The sequence below is a fragment of the Neoarius graeffei genome, chromosome 13, assembly GCF_027579695.1.
Source record: "Neoarius graeffei isolate fNeoGra1 chromosome 13, fNeoGra1.pri, whole genome shotgun sequence".
In the NCBI taxonomy this organism is placed as follows: domain Eukaryota; kingdom Metazoa; phylum Chordata; class Actinopteri; order Siluriformes; family Ariidae; genus Neoarius; species Neoarius graeffei.
Genome location: NC_083581.1, coordinates 71,228,056 through 71,247,704, shown reverse-complemented (window position 1 = coordinate 71,247,704; position 19,649 = coordinate 71,228,056). Strand labels below are relative to the sequence as shown.

The 19,649-nt window shown below is 42.9% G+C and overlaps 1 protein-coding gene across 3 annotated transcripts in view; it reads left to right on the top strand.

Annotated features, from left to right (window-relative positions):
- The first annotated feature begins 6,389 nt into the window (after positions 1-6,389).
- Positions 6,390-19,649, top strand: part of acvr1ba (activin A receptor type 1Ba) — a 34,343-nt gene continuing 21,083 nt past the window's right edge. For 2 of the 3 annotated variants that reach the window (XM_060938469.1, XM_060938467.1), the window contains exon 1: positions 6,390-6,595. In XM_060938469.1, coding sequence (XP_060794452.1) covers positions 6,490-6,595 — 106 coding nt within the window. In that variant the 5' untranslated portion in view covers positions 6,390-6,489. Of the gene's footprint in view, positions 6,596-14,608; positions 15,645-19,649 lie in introns of those variants that run through there. The other variant, XM_060938468.1, reaches the window with a different exon arrangement.

Below are 19,649 nucleotides of genomic sequence, written 5' to 3'. Positions count from 1 at the left end.
GGGAATTCCATCCTGAAACACATTCTTTGAATTTATTTGATTTATCACATAGATCACAGGGGAAGAATACTGGCTGAAGCCCCAATTGATATTCAAACCCTTTGGCATAGATTTATTTTCACACCAGATGCCCTTCCTGATGCAACCCACCCCAATCTTTCTGGGCTTGGGACCAGCACTAAGTATGCACTGGCTTGTACAAACCCAGTGGCTGGGTATTTTTCCCTAACCTGCATGTCTTTGAACCATGGTGGAAACCCACGCAGACACAAGGAGAACATGCAAACTCCACACAGAAAGGCCCCTGTCGGCCATGGGGTCAGAACCCAGAACCTTCTTGCTGTGAGGCGACAGTGCTAATCACTACACCACCGTGCTGCCCTCATATTGGTTGGTTGGTGCTGTTTTTTCATTATTCCTGTGAGAAGTTAGTCATTGGGTGCTGCACTGGTTGCTGGTTGGATTCTCTAGACCAGCAGGAATGGCTAAAGTGCCCTTGAGCTAGTGTTGTAGTGGAGTCACTAAACCTCGAGTCCAAGAACAAGACTCCAATGGCACCATTTGACGGTGGCTGTTGCTGCCTTTATGTGAAAGCGTCTCTGCTACTGTGTTGGACTAACGTTCCTGCTCGACTGCCCCATTTTAGTTAACAAGCTATAGATAAAAACTTGTTCATCGCTCAGCAAGCCCCGCCCACTATCAACAGGGCAAATAACATGAGAGAGGGTTAACACTAGCTAGTTCATCGCTCAGCAAGCAAGCCCCGCCCACTATCAACAGGGCAATGAACATAGCCTGTCACTTCCTTCTCGTCTTGCCAAATGATGATTGAAGTTCGAGGTTGTCCCAGTCGTCTCCTCGATAGTTCTTTTACATACGGAACACATTGCAGTGCATTTTTTCCCACTGCACGAGAAGTCTGTATAAGCGAAGCGGACAATCCTAGGGGAGTTCTCTCCAGGCATTTTAGCGCCATGAACGTTAGTTTGTTCCTGAACATGACATATGAACAGGTGAATGTGCATTCTCTTGGACGAAATTAGTATAAAAGTTAATGTAGATATAAATATAAATATCTTACGCCAAATTATTATGGCATGTTACAAAAAATAAAGAAAAAAAACTGAGTCCTCGTCTCCAATTTACGAGTCCGAACGCAGTCAATGCACGAGTCCGAGTCATCGGTGCTCAAGCCCAAGTCAAGTCACGAGTCCTTAAAATTAGGGCACAAGTCGGACTCGAGTACTACAAGCCTGCCTTGAGCAAGGCACCTAACCCGCAACCGCTCCCCAGGCTGCTCTAGGTATGTTGTACGTCGCTCTGGATAAGAGCGTCTGCTAAATGCCATTAATGTAATGTAATGTAATGTAATGCACTGTTTTCACAGGGGCCCTTGCAAGCACAGTTATAATGCTGTCTAATAGAAGAAAAGAGTGTTCGCTCCTAAGAACAAAAGAACAAGTGCACCTTTTTTCACTCACCCTTCACTCACAATATACAGGTGAGGAAGTGAAAGAGCTGGACAGACTAAAGTGCTGCTGCATCATTCTCTTTCGGTGCCGATAAAGCAAGAGCTCGATTTTGAAAAAATAAAACTATATTTCATTGTGAAATATCTCTCGGGCAACATGTTTATTATAAAGATTAATACGATGCAAGGTGGGCGGCATGGTGGTGTAGTGGTTAGCATGGTCGCCTCACAGCAAGAAGGTTCTGGGTTCGAGACCAGTGGGCCTTTCTGTGTGGAGTTTGCATGTTCTCCCCGTGTCTGTGTGGGTTTCCTCCGGTTTCCCCTACAGTCCAAAGACATGCAGGTTAGGTTAATTAGTGGCTCTAAATTGACCGTAGGTGTGAATGTGAAGGTGTGTGAATGGTTGTTTGTCTCCATGTGTTAGCCCTGTGATGATCTGGTGACTTGTCCAGGGTGTACCCCGCCTCTCACCCATAGTCAGCCGGGATAGGATCCAGCTTGCCTGCAACCCTGCACAGGATAAGTGGTTACAGATGGATGGATGGATGGATGGATGGATGGATGGATGGATGGATGATGCAAGGTGGATTTTTCTTTTAGTAAACCGTGCAGGTTGAAGAAGGCAAGCATGTATCACATACTTTTAAACACTAGAGGGCATCAAAAGCTCCAGACTTTGTCAAAAGGTCTTCAGTTTTTTCTTCCAGTGTTCAGCTCAGCTCCCTGAACCCAGTGTCATGGGTGCACTGTAATACAGTCTCAGCAGGCTTATTATTCTCATCAGGAATCTGTTACATTTTAATCCGATCTATTTGTTTTTCATTGTACGTGTGGTGTTTGTGCATCATGTTACTGTTCAAAGCAACACAAAAGGCACTCAAGGACCTGATATCCCCAGGGAGTAACAGAGACGCACCTCATTGCTCCACAAGCATTCATAGATACAATGTTGAATGCATCCTCCCAGGTAGGATTTCACCCGGGCCTATATTTACCCAGCACAAACACATCTCACGTCTCTTATTCATGGAAACGTGAATTCCAAATGATGGTATTTCGAGTATTAATCCCTGCTCTGCTCACGAGGACTGAAACACATACACAAGGCCACAAGATCACACTCTCGATTTCACACACTTGCGCCCAAGTGCAACTTGCACTAGAGCCTTAACTCTGAACTCAAGAAAGGATGTTAATTAGACGAATCAGTTACGGCTGACCACACGCAAGTGCTGAAGAAGCTTTTTCCTGAATAGTCATCACTGGAAATTTTTTTATTTTTTTTATTTACTGTTAGTCAGTTCTGTTAGTCAAAGTGTCCAGTTCCTATTGTCAGTGAAAGAGTATCGCTTTGTGAGTCAGTAAAGGGATGGACATTGATTTCTGTCTGCTGTTTTATCTATATCTGTGCTCGCATGTGTCTGTTCTCTGTATAGCCATCTGTGACGATGCTCACACAGACTTTAGGGGAGATAATGTTCCCCGAATAGCCCGGTCTGTTTGGTCAAATGGAATGGGGGTTGTGTATAGGGAGTGCATCTGTAGTACACTGGACAAACTCATTTCATTCTCCCTTTCTGAAATGCCACATACTTTCCTGCTTTTCACAAGGTCCAGACTCAAACGGTCCTGTTCTCTCTCCGTTTCAGATATGAATTCATGCCTGAAATATGCAGATAAATTCAACAAGCTGAAAGTGTAATAATGTAACAAAGCGAACCATGTAATGAGAAGCACTTTCTGCGCACTAACCTCAATTAAATTTCCATGGTACAGGGCCCAACAGTGTCATGTGGTTAATTAAAAGCACAAGGAATGCTATTAAATGCTTTTTACTGTATGAAATTTAAGTCACAAGGCCCTTCTCAACACTGCCATCTTTCTTAACGTCGTAAACATCCTAGTAACAAAGAAACGTTCTCTAAGAAACGTCAGTTTCCTCTCAGAGCGAAGCTTTCAGCTGCTTAACAAGTAAATAAATTGATAAATAGTTTCCTGGATGCTTTGATTAATCCTTGAGCACCACAGATCTTCTAATCTTCATTCCTCCTCCTGACAAGCATCTCTTTAGGTTTCTCTTTAGGTGCTCGCACGGGCCCTCGAAGCTCATTCCAGTGTCGTTCTGTTCACAAAAGGGTTTAAGACAACTCTAGGGTGAGAGTTACAGATAATGGCCTCTGGCAGTAGGACAGAGAAGGATAAACAGACAAAGCATCGTTCACTGGACCACATCACAAGCAACATTTCGCTCTTGTACTTAATCCAGAGCAGGGCCTCCAACCTACGACTCACTCCATGCAAGAAATTGCAGAAAGAAAAACATCTATAACAGAGATGAAGTCCTGGTGAGAGTTAATCAGCTTTAGAAACACATTACATAAATGTACAGAGAAAATGTAATATGTACAAGGGAGTGAAAAAGTTTGCACACTACAATAAATAAGACAAAAATCACATTTGTACCAACAAGAAATGTTGTTTTTCTGAGTTTCACAAATGTTTCTTTAGCATAATTTAGAATTGCTAAATAGTCAGTATGTCAGATTATTATTATTATTATTATTATTATTATTATTATTATTATTATTAATGAAAATGTTTAATATATAATATCTGCTCTTGCTTTTTGAGTATAAATAATAGTTATTCCACGAAATCGAGTCGTCGTACATGACCTGATAGCCAACGAGGCTATATTTATCTTGGTATGGTACTGAGATGAATAAATGTAACTATTATTATTCTATCCACGTTCACTGGGTATGAGCAATCGCGCACTCTGATTGGTTACTCAACTACTAGGATATCAGCTCATATACCATGAGTAGAGAAAAACAAAATGGCAGAACTTGTTGCTGAACCAACTGAGGATGAAATAAAAACTCTACTTGAAAACAAAAACCCCAAAAAATACAAAAAAGCAGCAAAATATGGAATAAAAGTATTTGATGGTAAGAACGTATCTTTTTTTAATTTTTCAAGAATTATTATTATCGTATTTTTCACAAATTGCTCCTGTCATTTCACCAGTTTGTTTACATTCTAAGCGGAAATGATTTTGTCAGACGTTTTGTATAAAGTTATTTATCAAATTTGCAAAAAAATCCAAATAAAAATGCTCTGTTTCTCAAAATCCAGTGACTGTGGATCAAATAAAACAGCTATTCCACTCAATCTCTGTGCTACGCGCCTCGTTGGCTATCAGCTCGTGTACGACTCGATTTTGTGGAATTACTGTTAAATATATATTCCCTAATAATTTGTATATACCCACATTCTAGCTTTTAATATTCACTCTCTATTTGTCCCTGATGTATTTGTTCAGACTGCAGATTACATCACCACATTCTGGACACTGGTGAAGCAAACCAGGGCCTTTAGATGATCAGGTCTGGAGATTGAGACTCATTGCAAAACTTTGACTTCTTTCTTCCTTTTGGCTCTTTTTTGTCTTTTTATGGAATACACCTTCCTTTCGTTTATTTTCTTGTAGATAAATTTATCAATAAATTTACATTTACTTTCTTTACAACCACAAACCATGAGGCTGCAAACTTTTACACTCAGCTGTTCCAGTGAATGTATCCTGTACACAAATCAAACCATCTCAGTCCCTTTTTGTGTAAATTTACTCCCGCATGATAAAATAATTATAATAATTTAATAAATGTAATGTTGTCTGGTAAAGTTAATTTAATGCTCTTTTATGAGTGTGATAATATTGTTCCTCATCACTTATTTCATGTTAGAGGGTGTTAATGGATTGGGAGAGGAAGGAATGGTGAGAAGAGAAAACAGGAGAGAAGAGAGAAAGGAGAAGAAAGGTGAAAGGAGAAAAGAGAGAAGAAGAGAAAAGAGGAGAAAGGGAGGAAAAGAAAAGAAAGATGAAAGAAGAGAAGAGATGAGAGGAGAAAAAAGAGAAGAGAAAAGAGAAGAGAAAAGAGGAGAAAGACAGGAAAAGAAAGAGGGGAAAAGAGGGAAGAGAAAAGAGAAGAGAAAAGAGGAGAAAAGAGAAGAGAAAGGAGAAAGAGAGGAAAAGAAAAGAGATGAGAGAAAAGAGAAGAGAAAGAGGATAGAAGAGAAGAGAAAAGAGGAGAAAGAGAGGAAAAGAGAGAAGAGAAAAGGAGAAGAGAGGAGAAAAGAGAGGAAAACGCAGGAGAAAGAGAAGAGAAAAGAGGAGAAAGAGAGAAGAGAAAAGAGGAGAAAAAGAGGAAAAGAGAGAAAAGAGGAGAAAACACGGGAGAAAGAGAAGAGAAAGAGAAGAAAATGCAGGAGAAAGAGAAGAGAAAAGAGGAGAAAGAGAGGAAAAGAGAGAAGAGAAAAGAGGAGAAAACAGGAGAAAGAGAAGAGAAAAGAGGAGAAAAAGAGGAAAAGAGAAGAGAAAAGAGGAGAAAACACAGGAGAAAGGGAAGAGAAAAGAGGAGAAAACACAGGAGAAAGAGAAAAGAGGAGAAAACGGGAGAAAGAGAAGAGGAAAAGAGAAGAGAAAAGAGGAGAAAACACAGGAGAAAGGGAAGAGAAAAGAGGAGAAAACAGGAGAAAGAGAAAGGAGGAGAAAACAGGAGAAAGAGAAGAGAAAAAGAGGAAAAGAGAAGAGAAAAGAGGAGAAAACAGGAGAAAGAGAAAGGAGGAGAAAACAGGAGAAAGAGAAGAGGAAAAGAGAAGAGAAAAGAGGAGAAAACACAGGAGAAAGGGAAGAGAAAAGAGGAGAAAACAGGAGAAAGAGAGGAGAAAAGAAGGGTAAAGAGAAATGAAATGAAATGAATAGAGATGAAATGAAATGTTGTTTTGGGGGGCCGCTGCACGAGTCAGCGCTCGCGCTCTCACGCCACAACAAAGGGAGCGCGCGCGGAGTAGTAACGCCTCCCCCTTTAAACAAGTGCGCGCGCCCTTTAAGCAGGGCAGCTGTGCGCGAGGCTTTATTGCCGGAGTGCCTACCTGCTGGTGTGAGCGCGCGCGTGAGTGTGAATGTGTGTGTGCAGTGTCCCGCGCGCTCCGGCTCAGCACCGCCGGCGTTAATGCGGAGCGGCGCGGCGCGGAGCGATGGGAATCGCGCAGTCATGTCTGTGCGACGAACCGCCGTGGCTGTGCTCGCGCTCATTGGATTAATAACGCCGGGTGACGGTGAGTCGGGTCTGTGCGGTGGCTGCATGTACACTCCTCCGGTCAGAGAGAGAGAGAGAGAGAGAGAGAGAGAGAGGCGCTCATCATGGCGCTGCTGCTGCTGCTGATTTATAGCCTGTTGGCTCGCGACCTTAACGTGAAAGTCTGTATTTTGTGTGAGTTTGATGCGGCGTTTCCTCCTGATCTCTCTCTCTCTCTCTCTCTCTCTCTCTCTCTCTCGGACACATTGCGCTTTGATTTGAGGGAAATCCGGTTTGTTCCGGTTGAAATGTGTTGAATTAGCGGCGGAGTGGAGCGCGTGCGGAAACGGCTTTCCAGGTTCCTTTGTGGGCAGCGCGGCCGCGCGAGCGCTTCAGAACAAACCTGTGCATATTCTGAACACTAATGAAGCGCTGTTGTGGTGTGGTGTGGTGTGGTGTGGTGGTGTTGTTGTTGTTGTGTAAGTCATAGGCTGCATTTCCAGAGCCGTCACCAGGCCTATACTTAACCCGACACAATGTGAAGTGGATAATAATCTCAGCTCCATGTGGTTTATTTAGTCACCAAGGCATGCCCCGCCACACACTAACACACACTTTCAGGAGAATGTTTTTGTTTTTGTTTTCTGGTTTGAGTGCTCCAGTGAAAAGATGCACTTCTCTATTCACAGGATGAACTCGCTGTAATTGTGATCCAATTGCAAGTTCATTACAGGACCATGGTACCCTGTGCGGGTTAAAGATTACTCAGCAAAGCCAGGAAGAAGCTCTTATTTACAACACATGGGATTGGTTCAGGATGGTTTGCACAATTTAATGGCACGTTAATTCCTTCAAGTTGCTTTTTACTAGTCATGGATGTGTAAATGTCTCTTGTATATGGAGCCAATACTGAATTACTGTCTGTATTTCATCTGGAAAGGGAAAGAACACTGAGGCGTGCATTTAAAATGCACCTCTTAATGGAGGGCCACGGTTTGAACACCAAACTCTCCCAGTAAACCTGTTTTATTCCTGACTGCATACATATTCATAGTCAAGGGAATCACAGGACTAGGTTTGTCTTGTCTTTCCTGAAATAATGGGTAGAAAAAAAAATTGCTCTGTTCTCTTGATGGACAGCTTTATGTCTCTTTAACATGTCCAGCATTTAAACTGCTTCACAAACATGCCTCCAGTGCACCACTGCGTGGATCTTTATTGCATTGTGGTAGCTTATAAGCAGTAGTGCATTTTTTTGTTTGTTTGGTTGGTTGGTTGGTTGGTTGGTTGGTTTTTTACAGTTTGAGTCATTATGACTTCTATCTAAAATTTAGAACAGTTACTATTTAGGATTTTTTTTTTTTTTTTTGTCTAGGTCAGGGGCAGTGTTGATCCACAAAGTGTAAACTCTTCTTGTCTTTTTTTCTTCTCTAAATGATTTACTAATCAGTAATAAACCATGTTGATACAAGTCAGAGCAGCGAAACGTCCCCAAACGAGAGAGGCACTCAGGAGAGCGCATACCGCCACCAAGGCACGTTTAACAGTTATTCCATGAAATCGAGTCGTACATGAGCTGATAGCTGATGAGGTGCATCGCACCAAGTTTGCTTTAAGCCATGAATGACGAGATTGAGTGGAATAACTGTTTTATTACATCTATTTTCACTGGATTTTGAGAAACAGAGCAGTTTTATTTTCTCAAATCTGATAAAATATTGAGACAAAACGTCCGGCAAAATAATTTCTGCTTAGAATGTAAATAAACCGGCGAAAAGACAGTAGAAATTTGTGAAAAATGCTATAATAATAATAATAATAATAATAATTCCTCAAAAATAAAAAAAAAGATACGTTCTTACCCTCAAAGACTTTTATTCCATATTTTCTTTGCTTTTTTTTTTTTATTCCCCACTGGCCAAAAGGCCCAAAGGGGGATTGTCAAAGGCCCAAAGGAGGAAGGGTACTCACCTTCTGAAATCAACTCCTCTCACAATTTTTGGAGGAATTTCACGAAACTTGGCAGGATTCTTTGTTATATGTCAGTAATACGCATATTGTAATTTCGTTCAGTTGGGTCACATTTTACCAGAGTTATGGCATGGTTGCCAGTGGGGGATATTGTTTGTTTGCTTGTTTGTTTGTTTTTGAGTAGAGGTTTTTATTTCATCCTTGGTTGGTTCAGCAACACGCTCTGCCATTTGGGTTTTTGGTTTTTTTTTTTCCTACTCATGGTATATGAGGTGATATCCTGGTAGTACAGTAGCCAGTCAGAGCACACAATTGCTCATATCCAGTGAATGTGGCTAGAATAAATTAGAATATCCAGATGCATGTCTGGATTTGCATCAAAATCTAATCAATGGTTCCTTGGTCCATGGCCCACCTTTCCTTGGAATTTCATCAAAATCCATTCACTACTTTTTGAGTTGCGTTGGGAACAACAAACAAACGGAGGTGAAAACATAACCTCCTCCAACAAAATTGGCGGAGGTAATTGACGGCCACCGATCAGAATTTACAAAGTGCAACATGAAAGAGTGGGTAGTTAGGTGGGGTGGTTTTTTTTTTTTGCAGTGCCATTATACACATGGTACAACACTAACCTGGACATTCTGCTTAATAAGTAAAATTTTGCTGTCCATAAAACTGAAGCACAGTTTAACATGTAGGAAGTGTGGGGTGGTGTTTGTATGGACCAGTCGCAAACTGTTCATTCAACAAACCCAGACAGAAGTCAGAGTTGAAGTCTGGCTCTTTGTGATGGAAATGTGGGCAATGGCCCCCATTCAGACGCCTGTCAAAGAAGTCTGCGTCCCCTTTGTAAGGCCAAACGAATGTTGGTTACATTTGGTGCATACATAAGCATGCCTGATGTATGACCAAGAAAGCTGCCGTGGTTTTTCTGATTGTGATAAAGCTCAGACAAGCGTTCTCTCTTAGGACCATGTCTGAGTGTGATGTGATATAGTTTTAAAAATCATGTTTAAAGACTTGAAACACTGAATCAAAAAACAGTTAGAGAAAGCTCAGAGCCAGCATGGCTGAAGCTTTAAACCAACACTTGCTTCCCCCCCCTTTTTTTTTTTTGTGAAATGTCAAAGTTTCCCCTTGTTGTTTCTGGCCACGTTAGTGAATGTTGCTTGATAAGGCATTGCAATGAATTTCCCATCATTTTTCAAGTAATTGCTTCTAATCTTTTTTGCCTGGATTACTCATCTGGTTTCCAAGAACGTTTCCTCCCTCTGTTCACACAAGGCCATTATGCGCAACACTCTGGCGCACGTTCCAGTACCAGGCTTAAGGGAAAGGTGAAGGCCACATCGGTCCCACCTGCAGCCATGCATTCGGCTGATGAGAAACGTCTCAGGGCTACGAGTGGGCGAGTGAGTGAGCGAACGAGCGAGAGGGCCGTTGCTCTTTGGAAGGGGTATCGGACTGCTTGAGGGCGGTTTGCACAGCTGCTGCGTTTTTGTCCCGGTTGAGGAGGGGTGAAGGTGCCCAAAGTGTCAGTCCCCCTGCTGAAACCAAAGAAGCTGAGGAACGGTAATGGTGTACAGCCAGCCCACACTTGCCACTTCATTTAGCCCACATACTGAGAGACTACAGCTCTGGCTACCAGAACATGGCCACAACTCCCACTCTGTGGTCCACGTTTCAGACGTGATGACAGTCTGGCTTCTTTGTGGCCAAAATTGAAATGTGGAGTGAAATATGATTTGGGACACTTTTGGTCACTTTTTAATTTAAATTCCAAAGGCTGTATAAGCCTTAAATGTAATTGTAAATGATTTGTGGGACAAAATTGGGCCACGGTCATTTTTTAAAATCATTAATGTAAGTGATTGTGCTGAACTTTGCCATATTTGTCTGAAAAATGACCTTTTAAACACTGTGACTGGGGAGAAAGAAAGAAAGAAAGAAAGAAAGAAAGAAAGAAAGAAAGAAAGAAAGAAAGAACTGGAAGTATCCTGTAAACACTCTTACTGGTACTAGAGTGCTCAAGTAGTTAATGTAATAATAATTTTTTTACAGTTCATACTGTGTTTTTTTTTTTTAACAGTAATTAAAGTTCAAAACTGCATATTTGGTAACTGTGTGTTAGTGTAAATACCTGTTGTGCTGCAGTTTTAGTTATACTGCTGTTTTTCAGTCTTTTATTGCCAAATATGTTTATTAAAAATATGTTTAGGAGTCAAAACGCCTTCATTTTATTAGCTTTTCCATGTAACTTGCTGTTTAAGCATTAGAATGAAAAAGCAGCAAGGACTAGCTGTTAAGGCCAATTTATGCTGACAACGCAGTCCTCGCAGATAGCGTCGCAGACAGTGTCTGCGTAGCCCCCCCACCTTCGCAGACGCTCTGCGCGCACCTCCCAAAAATTGTGATCACCGCAGAAGCCTCGCAGACAGCGTCGCAGACAAGAGGGCTCTGATTGGTCCACTCTACATCTGCTGTACACGCACTTCCGCTTCCCTACTTTCCCGGTTTGGTTTGTTTTCACTACCACCATTTTTAAAAACACGAGCGAAGATGGAGCAGCACGAAGAGCGGTTGATCGAGGAAGTGAGGAAGTACGGACATCTATACGACTCCAGTTCTAGTCATTATAAGTAACCGGAGGATAAACACTCCACTAACCACACCCACCAACTACTCCTAGCGACTTTGCGCCCCCTTGCGTTGTGGCAGTGAATAACATCGCGCACGCCTATTACTCCCCGCTCGACGATAAATTACAACTGTCTGCGAAAAGCTATCTGCGAAAGCCTTGTCGCAAGAGCATGCAGAGGCCTTTAGCCAGCTGCATTTATGTTACCTCAGGTATTAGCGTTAGCGGTTGTCTTTAATTATGGTCGAAATGCAGGCTGGACTCTAGCGTTTTATCAGTCTGAAAATCAAGTTTTTGATGAAAAGCTGTTTGCGGTTTGTAATTGGATTCGTTAAAGTAGCCAGTTTACTGTATTTACATTTGGATGGCTAGCTAGCAAATGTTAGTTAGCTATGCTGACAGGTCTTCTCTTGTTATCTTAATCTTCTGGCACTTGGGTGTGAAGATACTGAGGTTTGATTAAAATGTGAAAGCATTAGTGTAAGAAAATAAAAATAAAAAAATTAAATCCAGTAGAGATGAGGATTCATCGGGGGGGTTCGTGTTTTTTTTTTTCAGTGCTAGTTTGCTAGTAAAGGTATGCAGTGTCATTTGTCAGTACTGTAAATATTTTCCCCAGAACACATTAAAATATTGGTACCGGTTGAACAAGGTATTGTTTTGTAAGAATTGGGGAAATTCGGGGGGTATAATTCTTCCTCTGCTCTCAGCAGCCTCGCTGACTCAATTACAGCATAACCAGGTTGATGGGCCTGAAAGTAGTCCGTCATGAAGGCTGGGGCTCTTGCACAGCCGTGTGACGCTTCTCACAGCCCCGTGTGAGAAAATGGCATCAGTGTGAGTGAGGAACAGTGAACCAGGCAAATAGCCTGGAGGCAGGGTGCATCTCTGTGTTTTCTAGCTGCGTTTCCATCCCCACCAAACTGAACAAACGGCGTAACGCCTGCCTGCATTCTTTTAGGGATTGTCTCGTCTTTAACAGAAGCACTTTCTTTTATATCGTGTCGTAGTCCGATATCGAAGAAGAACGTCCAGAAGAAAAGCATTTTCTCTCTGATTTGGCGGCAAAACCATAATATATGAGCTGCACCTGGGGTTGTTAGAAATGGTGTGAAAACCACCGAAAGGGTGTGTCTAAATTGCTTTGAATTTATAGTGTTACTAAGACCTCAAGGGTGAGACAGCTGACAGACAGACAGACAGACAGACAGACGGACATCAAGGCAGAGCGAAAGCACAGCAGCTGCCATGAGAGCGTGTTAATATCAGAGTGGAGTTATGAAAATGAAATGAAGCAGCACGTTAAGCTACAGTATATTTTGCATGTGTCTGCTTGTTCAGGAAGTCAGAGCCTGAGCTACAGAGGAAAGGGATACGTGTGGGTTTGCGTGGGCGGAGTCTCGTGTATCCGAGTGTCAGTGCTTTTGAATACGAGGCTGCGGGTTAGCCTTTGACTAGGGGTTGAGTTCACGGTCGCAGCAGACCGAGATCTGTCTTTGCTTCTTTAATGACCTTGCTAATGACCTGAGTGGTCAGCAAGAAGCTCAGCCTAACTGCACTTAGACATGTTAGCCTTTACTTGACCCGGCTCGCGCTCTGTTCAGAGGCTTTCTGTGCCTTGTTTATTTATCATCTTTTTAGCTTAACGACATAATGGCCTGCCTGTTTGGTCTTCATATTATAGGGATATCATATGCACTTGGAAGGAGGGCAAATAGACCAGCAGCGCTACCAAATCCTGTGAAAGTCCCTTTTTGCTTGAAAAGAAAAGATGTAGGCCAGTGGTAATCAGAACAGGCTCTCAGGGCCACATGGGACGACTTGATTTTGAAAATGTGGCTTTTCCTGATGTATGCGTTCATCATAGTCATGTGTTAAATTTAGCAATACTTGGAGGACGCCTCAGTATGAAAGCTCACTTTCCTTTCCTTGTATCCATTGGTGCAATATCTCCTGCACAAATATAGGATATTTAAAAAGCTCGCTACATCACGCAAGCTTGCCCGCACATGGATGTATTGTACTGTGCAGTGCTATTATGTTTATCGATGCTGAGATGCATGTTAAGCGGTTTGGGAGCTACAGCTTTGTATCATTCTGAATTATGCTATGTTATTTCGAGTTATCTTGTGCAAGGCCATGACTGAAACACTGGGGGATACATACTGGTTCGATAAGAACTCATGATTACGGAGGGAGAAAACGATTTCTGCTTTTGGACTAGACAGGTAATTTGACCATGAGAACAGAAAAGATGCTCCGCCTTCCCCTGTATTGATTTTGTAAGTGTGTGTGCGTGCACGCACGCACGCACGCAGGAGTGCGAGAGTGTGCATGCTCTGTCTGGTGGCGTCAGCATGTCTTAATCAGCTCCCTGTCTGGGGGGCTCTATGGATCTCGTTTCAGCCCTTTGCATCTTGGGTAACAGCACTCTTGTAGTCTGCTTGCTCCCTCTGGCCCCCGGCATCCTGCTCTTTACGACACAAAGGAAGATGATGGACTTTAATTTTTCTGATGTAGACGATGCCGGATAACCACCGCGGTTCGAGTTAAGGAAGACCGGAACCATGTATTTTCAAAAAGCTTAAGTTGTACGGTAGTTTTTCCAAAATTTTTGTACTCCCACCCCAAGTTTGCAGCGAGCTTGCAAGCGAGCTCTGGGGTTGGGGAAATATTTGGCCTGCACAGGCCTTAGTCACTTTACCGGTAATATGCAATTATTTATGCCAGATCCATTTGCGGTTTCATCATCTCTCTAAACCCCACTCCGATCGTCCAGACTTGCACTTAATGTTAACAGCCCCCCTCCAACACACACACACACACACACCCCTTCTTCCCTGCATGTCTGTCACTTCCTGTCTGAACAAGAATGGAATGATAGGAACTTCACACTGCCAGCGAGATTCTGCGCCAGGGCCTTTACTGAATTCCCTCTTTCCTACGGGTTAAGTCAAAGTCTAGACTGGGTTTTAATGATGGTCGCAGCTGGCCCCTCGACCAAAACTGCGTCGTAATGGCGAGTGAAGTCAGATCCCTGCCCCCAATCCCGTCCTGTATCTCCTCTTTCCTCCCCTAGCAGCAGTGAAAAGCCCAAGGTGGGGGGCGTCCAGCCCCTTAACAGCCCCTCTCCTCACAGGCCATTCATGCTCTTTGTTCCGGCACAGTCAGCCCAGTCCCTCCTCATGTCTGCCTAATCTCCAAACAAAGGGCCAGTGTAAGGCCACCAATTATGTGTATACAAGAGCACACTCATTCACACCCTGTTTAGTGCCTTTTTTTCTCCATTATATACATTTTTTTTTGGGGGGGGGGAGGCGGAAATTCTGATTGTGCTTTTTCCAGCTGACATGCTCGTTCAGCTGGGTGGATTTATTAGCATTGTTTATGCTGCGACATTTGAGTAGCTTGCTATTTCAGGCATTTGCTCTGTTTGCTGTCTGTAGTCATATGTTAAGAGATCATATGTTGACATCACGGTTATTTGTAATGACAGGAAATTCAGTGATCTCATTGCCCCTGTTTACAACATGGCTGGCGAGCAGTTTTCTGTCTGTTTTGTTGGTTAATGAGGCATTCTTCAGCATGGTCTTGGGCTGTGTGAGAGCTACAGTTCGTGTGTGGGGGGGGATTTGAGGTCTATCACCACAGGACCTGATCACAGTCCGTTCAGCAGCTGTACCGCAGGCCACGTACAGACAGCGCATACCGTATGGAGCCATGTTCATGGTGTTGAAACAATTCCTCCGCCAGTGCACACACTACACTATATTTACAGAGATGAGCGTTTAGTCGTCCACATAGCTGCCCTTTTCAGTCCAAAACTATATTTTAGAAAGTGCGGCGGCAGTTTTTTTTTTTTGATTCGTGCACTGTTCAGAGTAATTGGACCCCAAGCCTGATTTTGGGTGAGGTAATGTTTCCTCAATGCTGTGTGAGCAGTTTTAATCTAATTTCACGCACCCAGACACAGGCGTGCCAATACTTTAATCTTTCTGTGAATGTACAGAGGAGCAAAATTTCGCTTACCCAAACACAGCCGAGCGTGCCAATACTTTAATCTCGAGGAGAAATACCAAGACGTTTGAGTGCAAACATTACCAAACACAAGGAGCCATACATTTGTCTGAAATGTCTTTCTATGCGAGAGGTGCATTCAGGTCCATACTTCAGAGGTGAGAATTTTCCGCAGATTCGCGGAGTTCCACGGATTTGACGTCCAAACAGGTCATTCTTGAGATCGACGCAAATCCGGCGAGAGATTTTTTTTGGCAGGACCTCTCGTGCATCAGGCGAGCTCACCGGCTGTGACCAGATATTCGTGTTTGTTTACGGAAATCACAGCCAACGATTTTGTAAGGAGCGTTTTGATTGGCCGTCTCCCTCACTTCCGTTCGAATCAGCCAATCACAGTATGCGTACAGCGAAGTTGGAATTTCCCCAGCCATATTTGTGAAGACTGGGCTGATGCTTGTAGGTGAGTAGAATCCACTCTTTCTAAACTTATTTGACACCATCGGTGAAAAGCATGCTTATAAACAGCGTTCAAGATAGCCGGTATCGCATCACAAAATGCGACCCAATTTTGAAGAATTGCTCATCGGTTTCCCCAGAAATGTGATGCAAAAATTTGGCCATCTGCGAGCTTCCCTGGGCGAGTTATGAATTTTTAAAGTCCGCCTGGAGCTGTGGCTCATGTTAAAGCGCGCGGCAAGGAGCGGAGCTCGCATGGTGGCATATAACGTCCCAAAGCATGGCCCTAGCAGGCCATGCCCATGCTGGTTTGTAGGGGATCGTGTAGAGGGAGGTGTACGCGAAATTTGGCTTTGCTGGGACCTCCGGTAGCCGAGTTATGAATTTTTAAAGGCCGGCTGGATCAGTGAATCATATGGAAACTTAAGCCAGTATCTCACTGGGCTGCGACAGCTTGCGAACGTCATTCACGAGAGAGTTTCAAAAGTGTCTTGAAACATTCGCGGGGCTTCTCAATTTCCTCGCATGAGTCGCAAAGTGTCGCTCCTTCGTCGCTGAAATTTTGAACATGTTCAAAAAATTCGCGCGACAAAATTTCTCTCAAAATAGCCGCAAATGCGTCGCTGGTGTCGCAAAGCCATCACAAACCCTTCTCACGTCAGTTTCCGTGAGACAGAAAGTGTGACTGTATCTCTAGTTGGACTAGTTGGAGACTCAACAATTGCGATAAAATACGCGAATATCAATTCAGTGTGATTCCAAGTGAAAATTGTCGCTAATTCGCATATTTTATCGCAATTGTGTCTCCAACTAGTCGCGGGCTGTCGCAGCCCAGCGAGATACTACCCTTAAGGTGCGGAGGTGAGCTCGCACCGGGGTGAATAACGTCCCGAGGCGCAGTCCTACCGGGCCGTGCCCATGCTGGTTCGCGAGGGCACGCGGAGAGGGAGGTGCATGAAATTATTCATGAAATTTAGAAGTACACCAAGACGTTTTTTAACATTACTCGGAACTCTTGATCACAAAATTAGTTTTAAAATGAGGGCTCAAACAGATGACGTTCCTAGCTGGATATGAGTAATGTGTGTAATGACCAAAAAATGGGTCTTAAAGCTTGCTGTCGTAGTTGTTACCATTAGCACAACGATATAAAGGCTCACTGCAACAAAACATCGTTGTAAACTTGTCACAAGACTCGTATCTTTATTTTCCGTCACTCACACATTTCATTCTAATAAGACTGTCTTGTATTCTATGTACTAAGTTGACAGGATACCATTTTGATTGAAACACATGGCCAGATGGTACGCTACTGGGTGATACGGAACTAAATTCCATCTCAAGTGTTGTTTAGATAGATTACACAGATTAAAGTTGATGAGGCACAAGAGGAGTTTGATGCTGATGTCGTCTTATGTACATACGAAACAGACAGGATTACTGACAGGATTTGGGGGTCTCTAATGAGGTACCAGACGCCAGGAAAATACATCTTTCAGCCCTTAAAAATGCCAAATTTTCTCAGCTCAAAAGGCGGTGGCGGCACAGTGGTGTAGTGGTTAGCACTGTCGCCTCACAGCAAGAAGGTCCTGGGTTCGAGCCCAGCGGCCAGCGAGGGTCTTTCTCTGCGGAGTTTGCATGTTCTGCCCGGGTGCTCCGGTTTCCCCGACAGTCCAAAGACATGCAGGTTAAGTTAATTCATACATGTCAACCTTTGGTCAATCAAACCTGTATAACCAAAATCCGTATTTCCCTTATAAAATCCGTATAAGATGCAAATTAAAATAATTTACCTAAAATTTGAATGATAATCAACAATGATATATCCCAGTTACTTTTTATTCAATATTAATAACAATAAACCTTCAGAATGAATACAAAGCTCCAATGTTTGACAAAAACACAAAGTGTTATCAGCGTAGTTACGAAGGAAATACTTCGTTGTTTGGAGACAGGTTTCACCGAGCGGCTATTATGCGCGAGACTTCATATTGGCCACAAAGTCAGAAAAATCTGTTCGTAAAATTACGTTATAATGACCAAATACAATGAAAAGTATTTTTCCAGTCTCACCTGTGAAAGGTAATCCCATGTGATCTCGTTTGGACGGTAAACCTGTTGGTACAGTTAAACGCAGCACATGAATGAGGCATCTTTATTCTCGGGCGAGGATGACGTATGATTCTACGCAGAAGCCGGCGTCTATGACTTCACGGTTGGCGGGATTCTCGCAATGTGGTGTGCGCATGATCAAAAGTGGAACGAAGTCTCGCTACCACAAGATAACGCACGATTTCATAAGACTCTTTACTGGCTGGCTGTGGTGTACAGTACGTTTGTAAATGTTATGCGCTCTTTTATCATCGTGGGAATTGATTATAGCTCTAAATAAATATTGAAGTTTTTTTTTAAAGAATCCGTATAACTTTATTTATACGCCCGTATACGACGTTTATCGAATCAAATCCGTATAAGATACGGACATTCCGTATAGGTTGACATGTATGTTAATTGGTGGCTCTAAATTGAGGGCGAGTGTGAATGGTTGTTTATCTATGTGTCAGCGACTTGTCCAGGGTGTACCCCGCCTCTCGCCCATACTCAGCTGGGATAGGCTCCAGCTTGCCCGCAACCCTGTAGAACAGGATAAAGCGGCTACAGATAATGGATGGATGGGAAGGGAGGGGTGTAGACACTAGGGCTGGGTATCACCAGATACCTCACGATACGATACTATGGCGATATTTTGCCCACGATAACGATAATATCACGGTACAGCGATTCTGCGATAATCGATATATTGCAAGAAATTTCAACCACATCACGATATCTGTGTCACTGAAGAAAATCAGAATTTATTGACCACTGTAAAATTACATTTCACATACATAACTACACACTCTTGCCAGACATATATTTGTCTCTATTCTACTGCTGGCAAAACCAAGAGTTGCTTCACTACAACATACAGAAAATTCCCATTTCTGTGCTCGTATTCTCAACTTTTCTGTAAGCATGGACACATCAGTGCTGCTTAACAAGCAGAATCAAATTGTTTTATGAAAACTTAAAACTTGCACTGCAGACTGCGCATACATTTCAGTGCTAACACTAATATCAATTTGTTCTTTGTAAACTTGAGAACATATACCTGAGAACATTTAACTTGTGCTTATTTTGCAGGAACAACGCACTGTCTGAAACACATTGAAAAGTGCAGTGGGCATCTTAATTGGAGCATCTTAATTTAATTGGAGCGAAACAGGTTTTGCAAAGTGCCTTCTCTTTGTCCGGCTCACTGTTTTTTTTCTCCTTTCCTTTGGAATCCAAAGTGCCTCCAAACATCTGCCTTAAAGTTCGGCGGCGTCTCTAGATTTATGTTAACAGCCATGCTTGCCTGTTTTTTTTCCTCACTGCAACCACCGGGGGAAAAAAGAGAAGACGAAGAGTGCCTTGCAGTGAGGTAGCGGCACAGCGACACCTCGCGGAGCGGAGGTGCGGAAGTCGTACTGGATTTACAACCCGTCTGAAACATGATTTTATTATTTGAAAAAATATCGATATTCAAATTTTGAGTATCGATATTGGATCGGAAGACAAAGTATCGCGATATATCGCCGTATCGATATTTTTGCACGCCCCTTTGGACCCGGTAGTAACCTTTCCTCATTTTTGGTCAGCTGCTGTTCTCTGCTATGATACTTACATCCTATATAGTGTGCAAAGAAAGTGAATCGGCAGCCATTTTGAATTTGGCCTAGAAGGTGGCAGAGGTTCAGTGGGTTATGGGGAAAAAAACGTAAGCTTAATGGAGAGAAATATTGATATAATCAGAAACATTAAATTGTCGTGTAAACTGTTGATTTCTTTTGAACAAAAACTTCAGCAGTCACTTCCAGCCTTCTACTGAATAATTTTACGTGAGAACCGTTAATGTGGACGTCTGTGCGACTGCATTTGACCAATCGGTCGCTCATTTTTAGAGCCACCCGTATGTCACAGCTCAGCT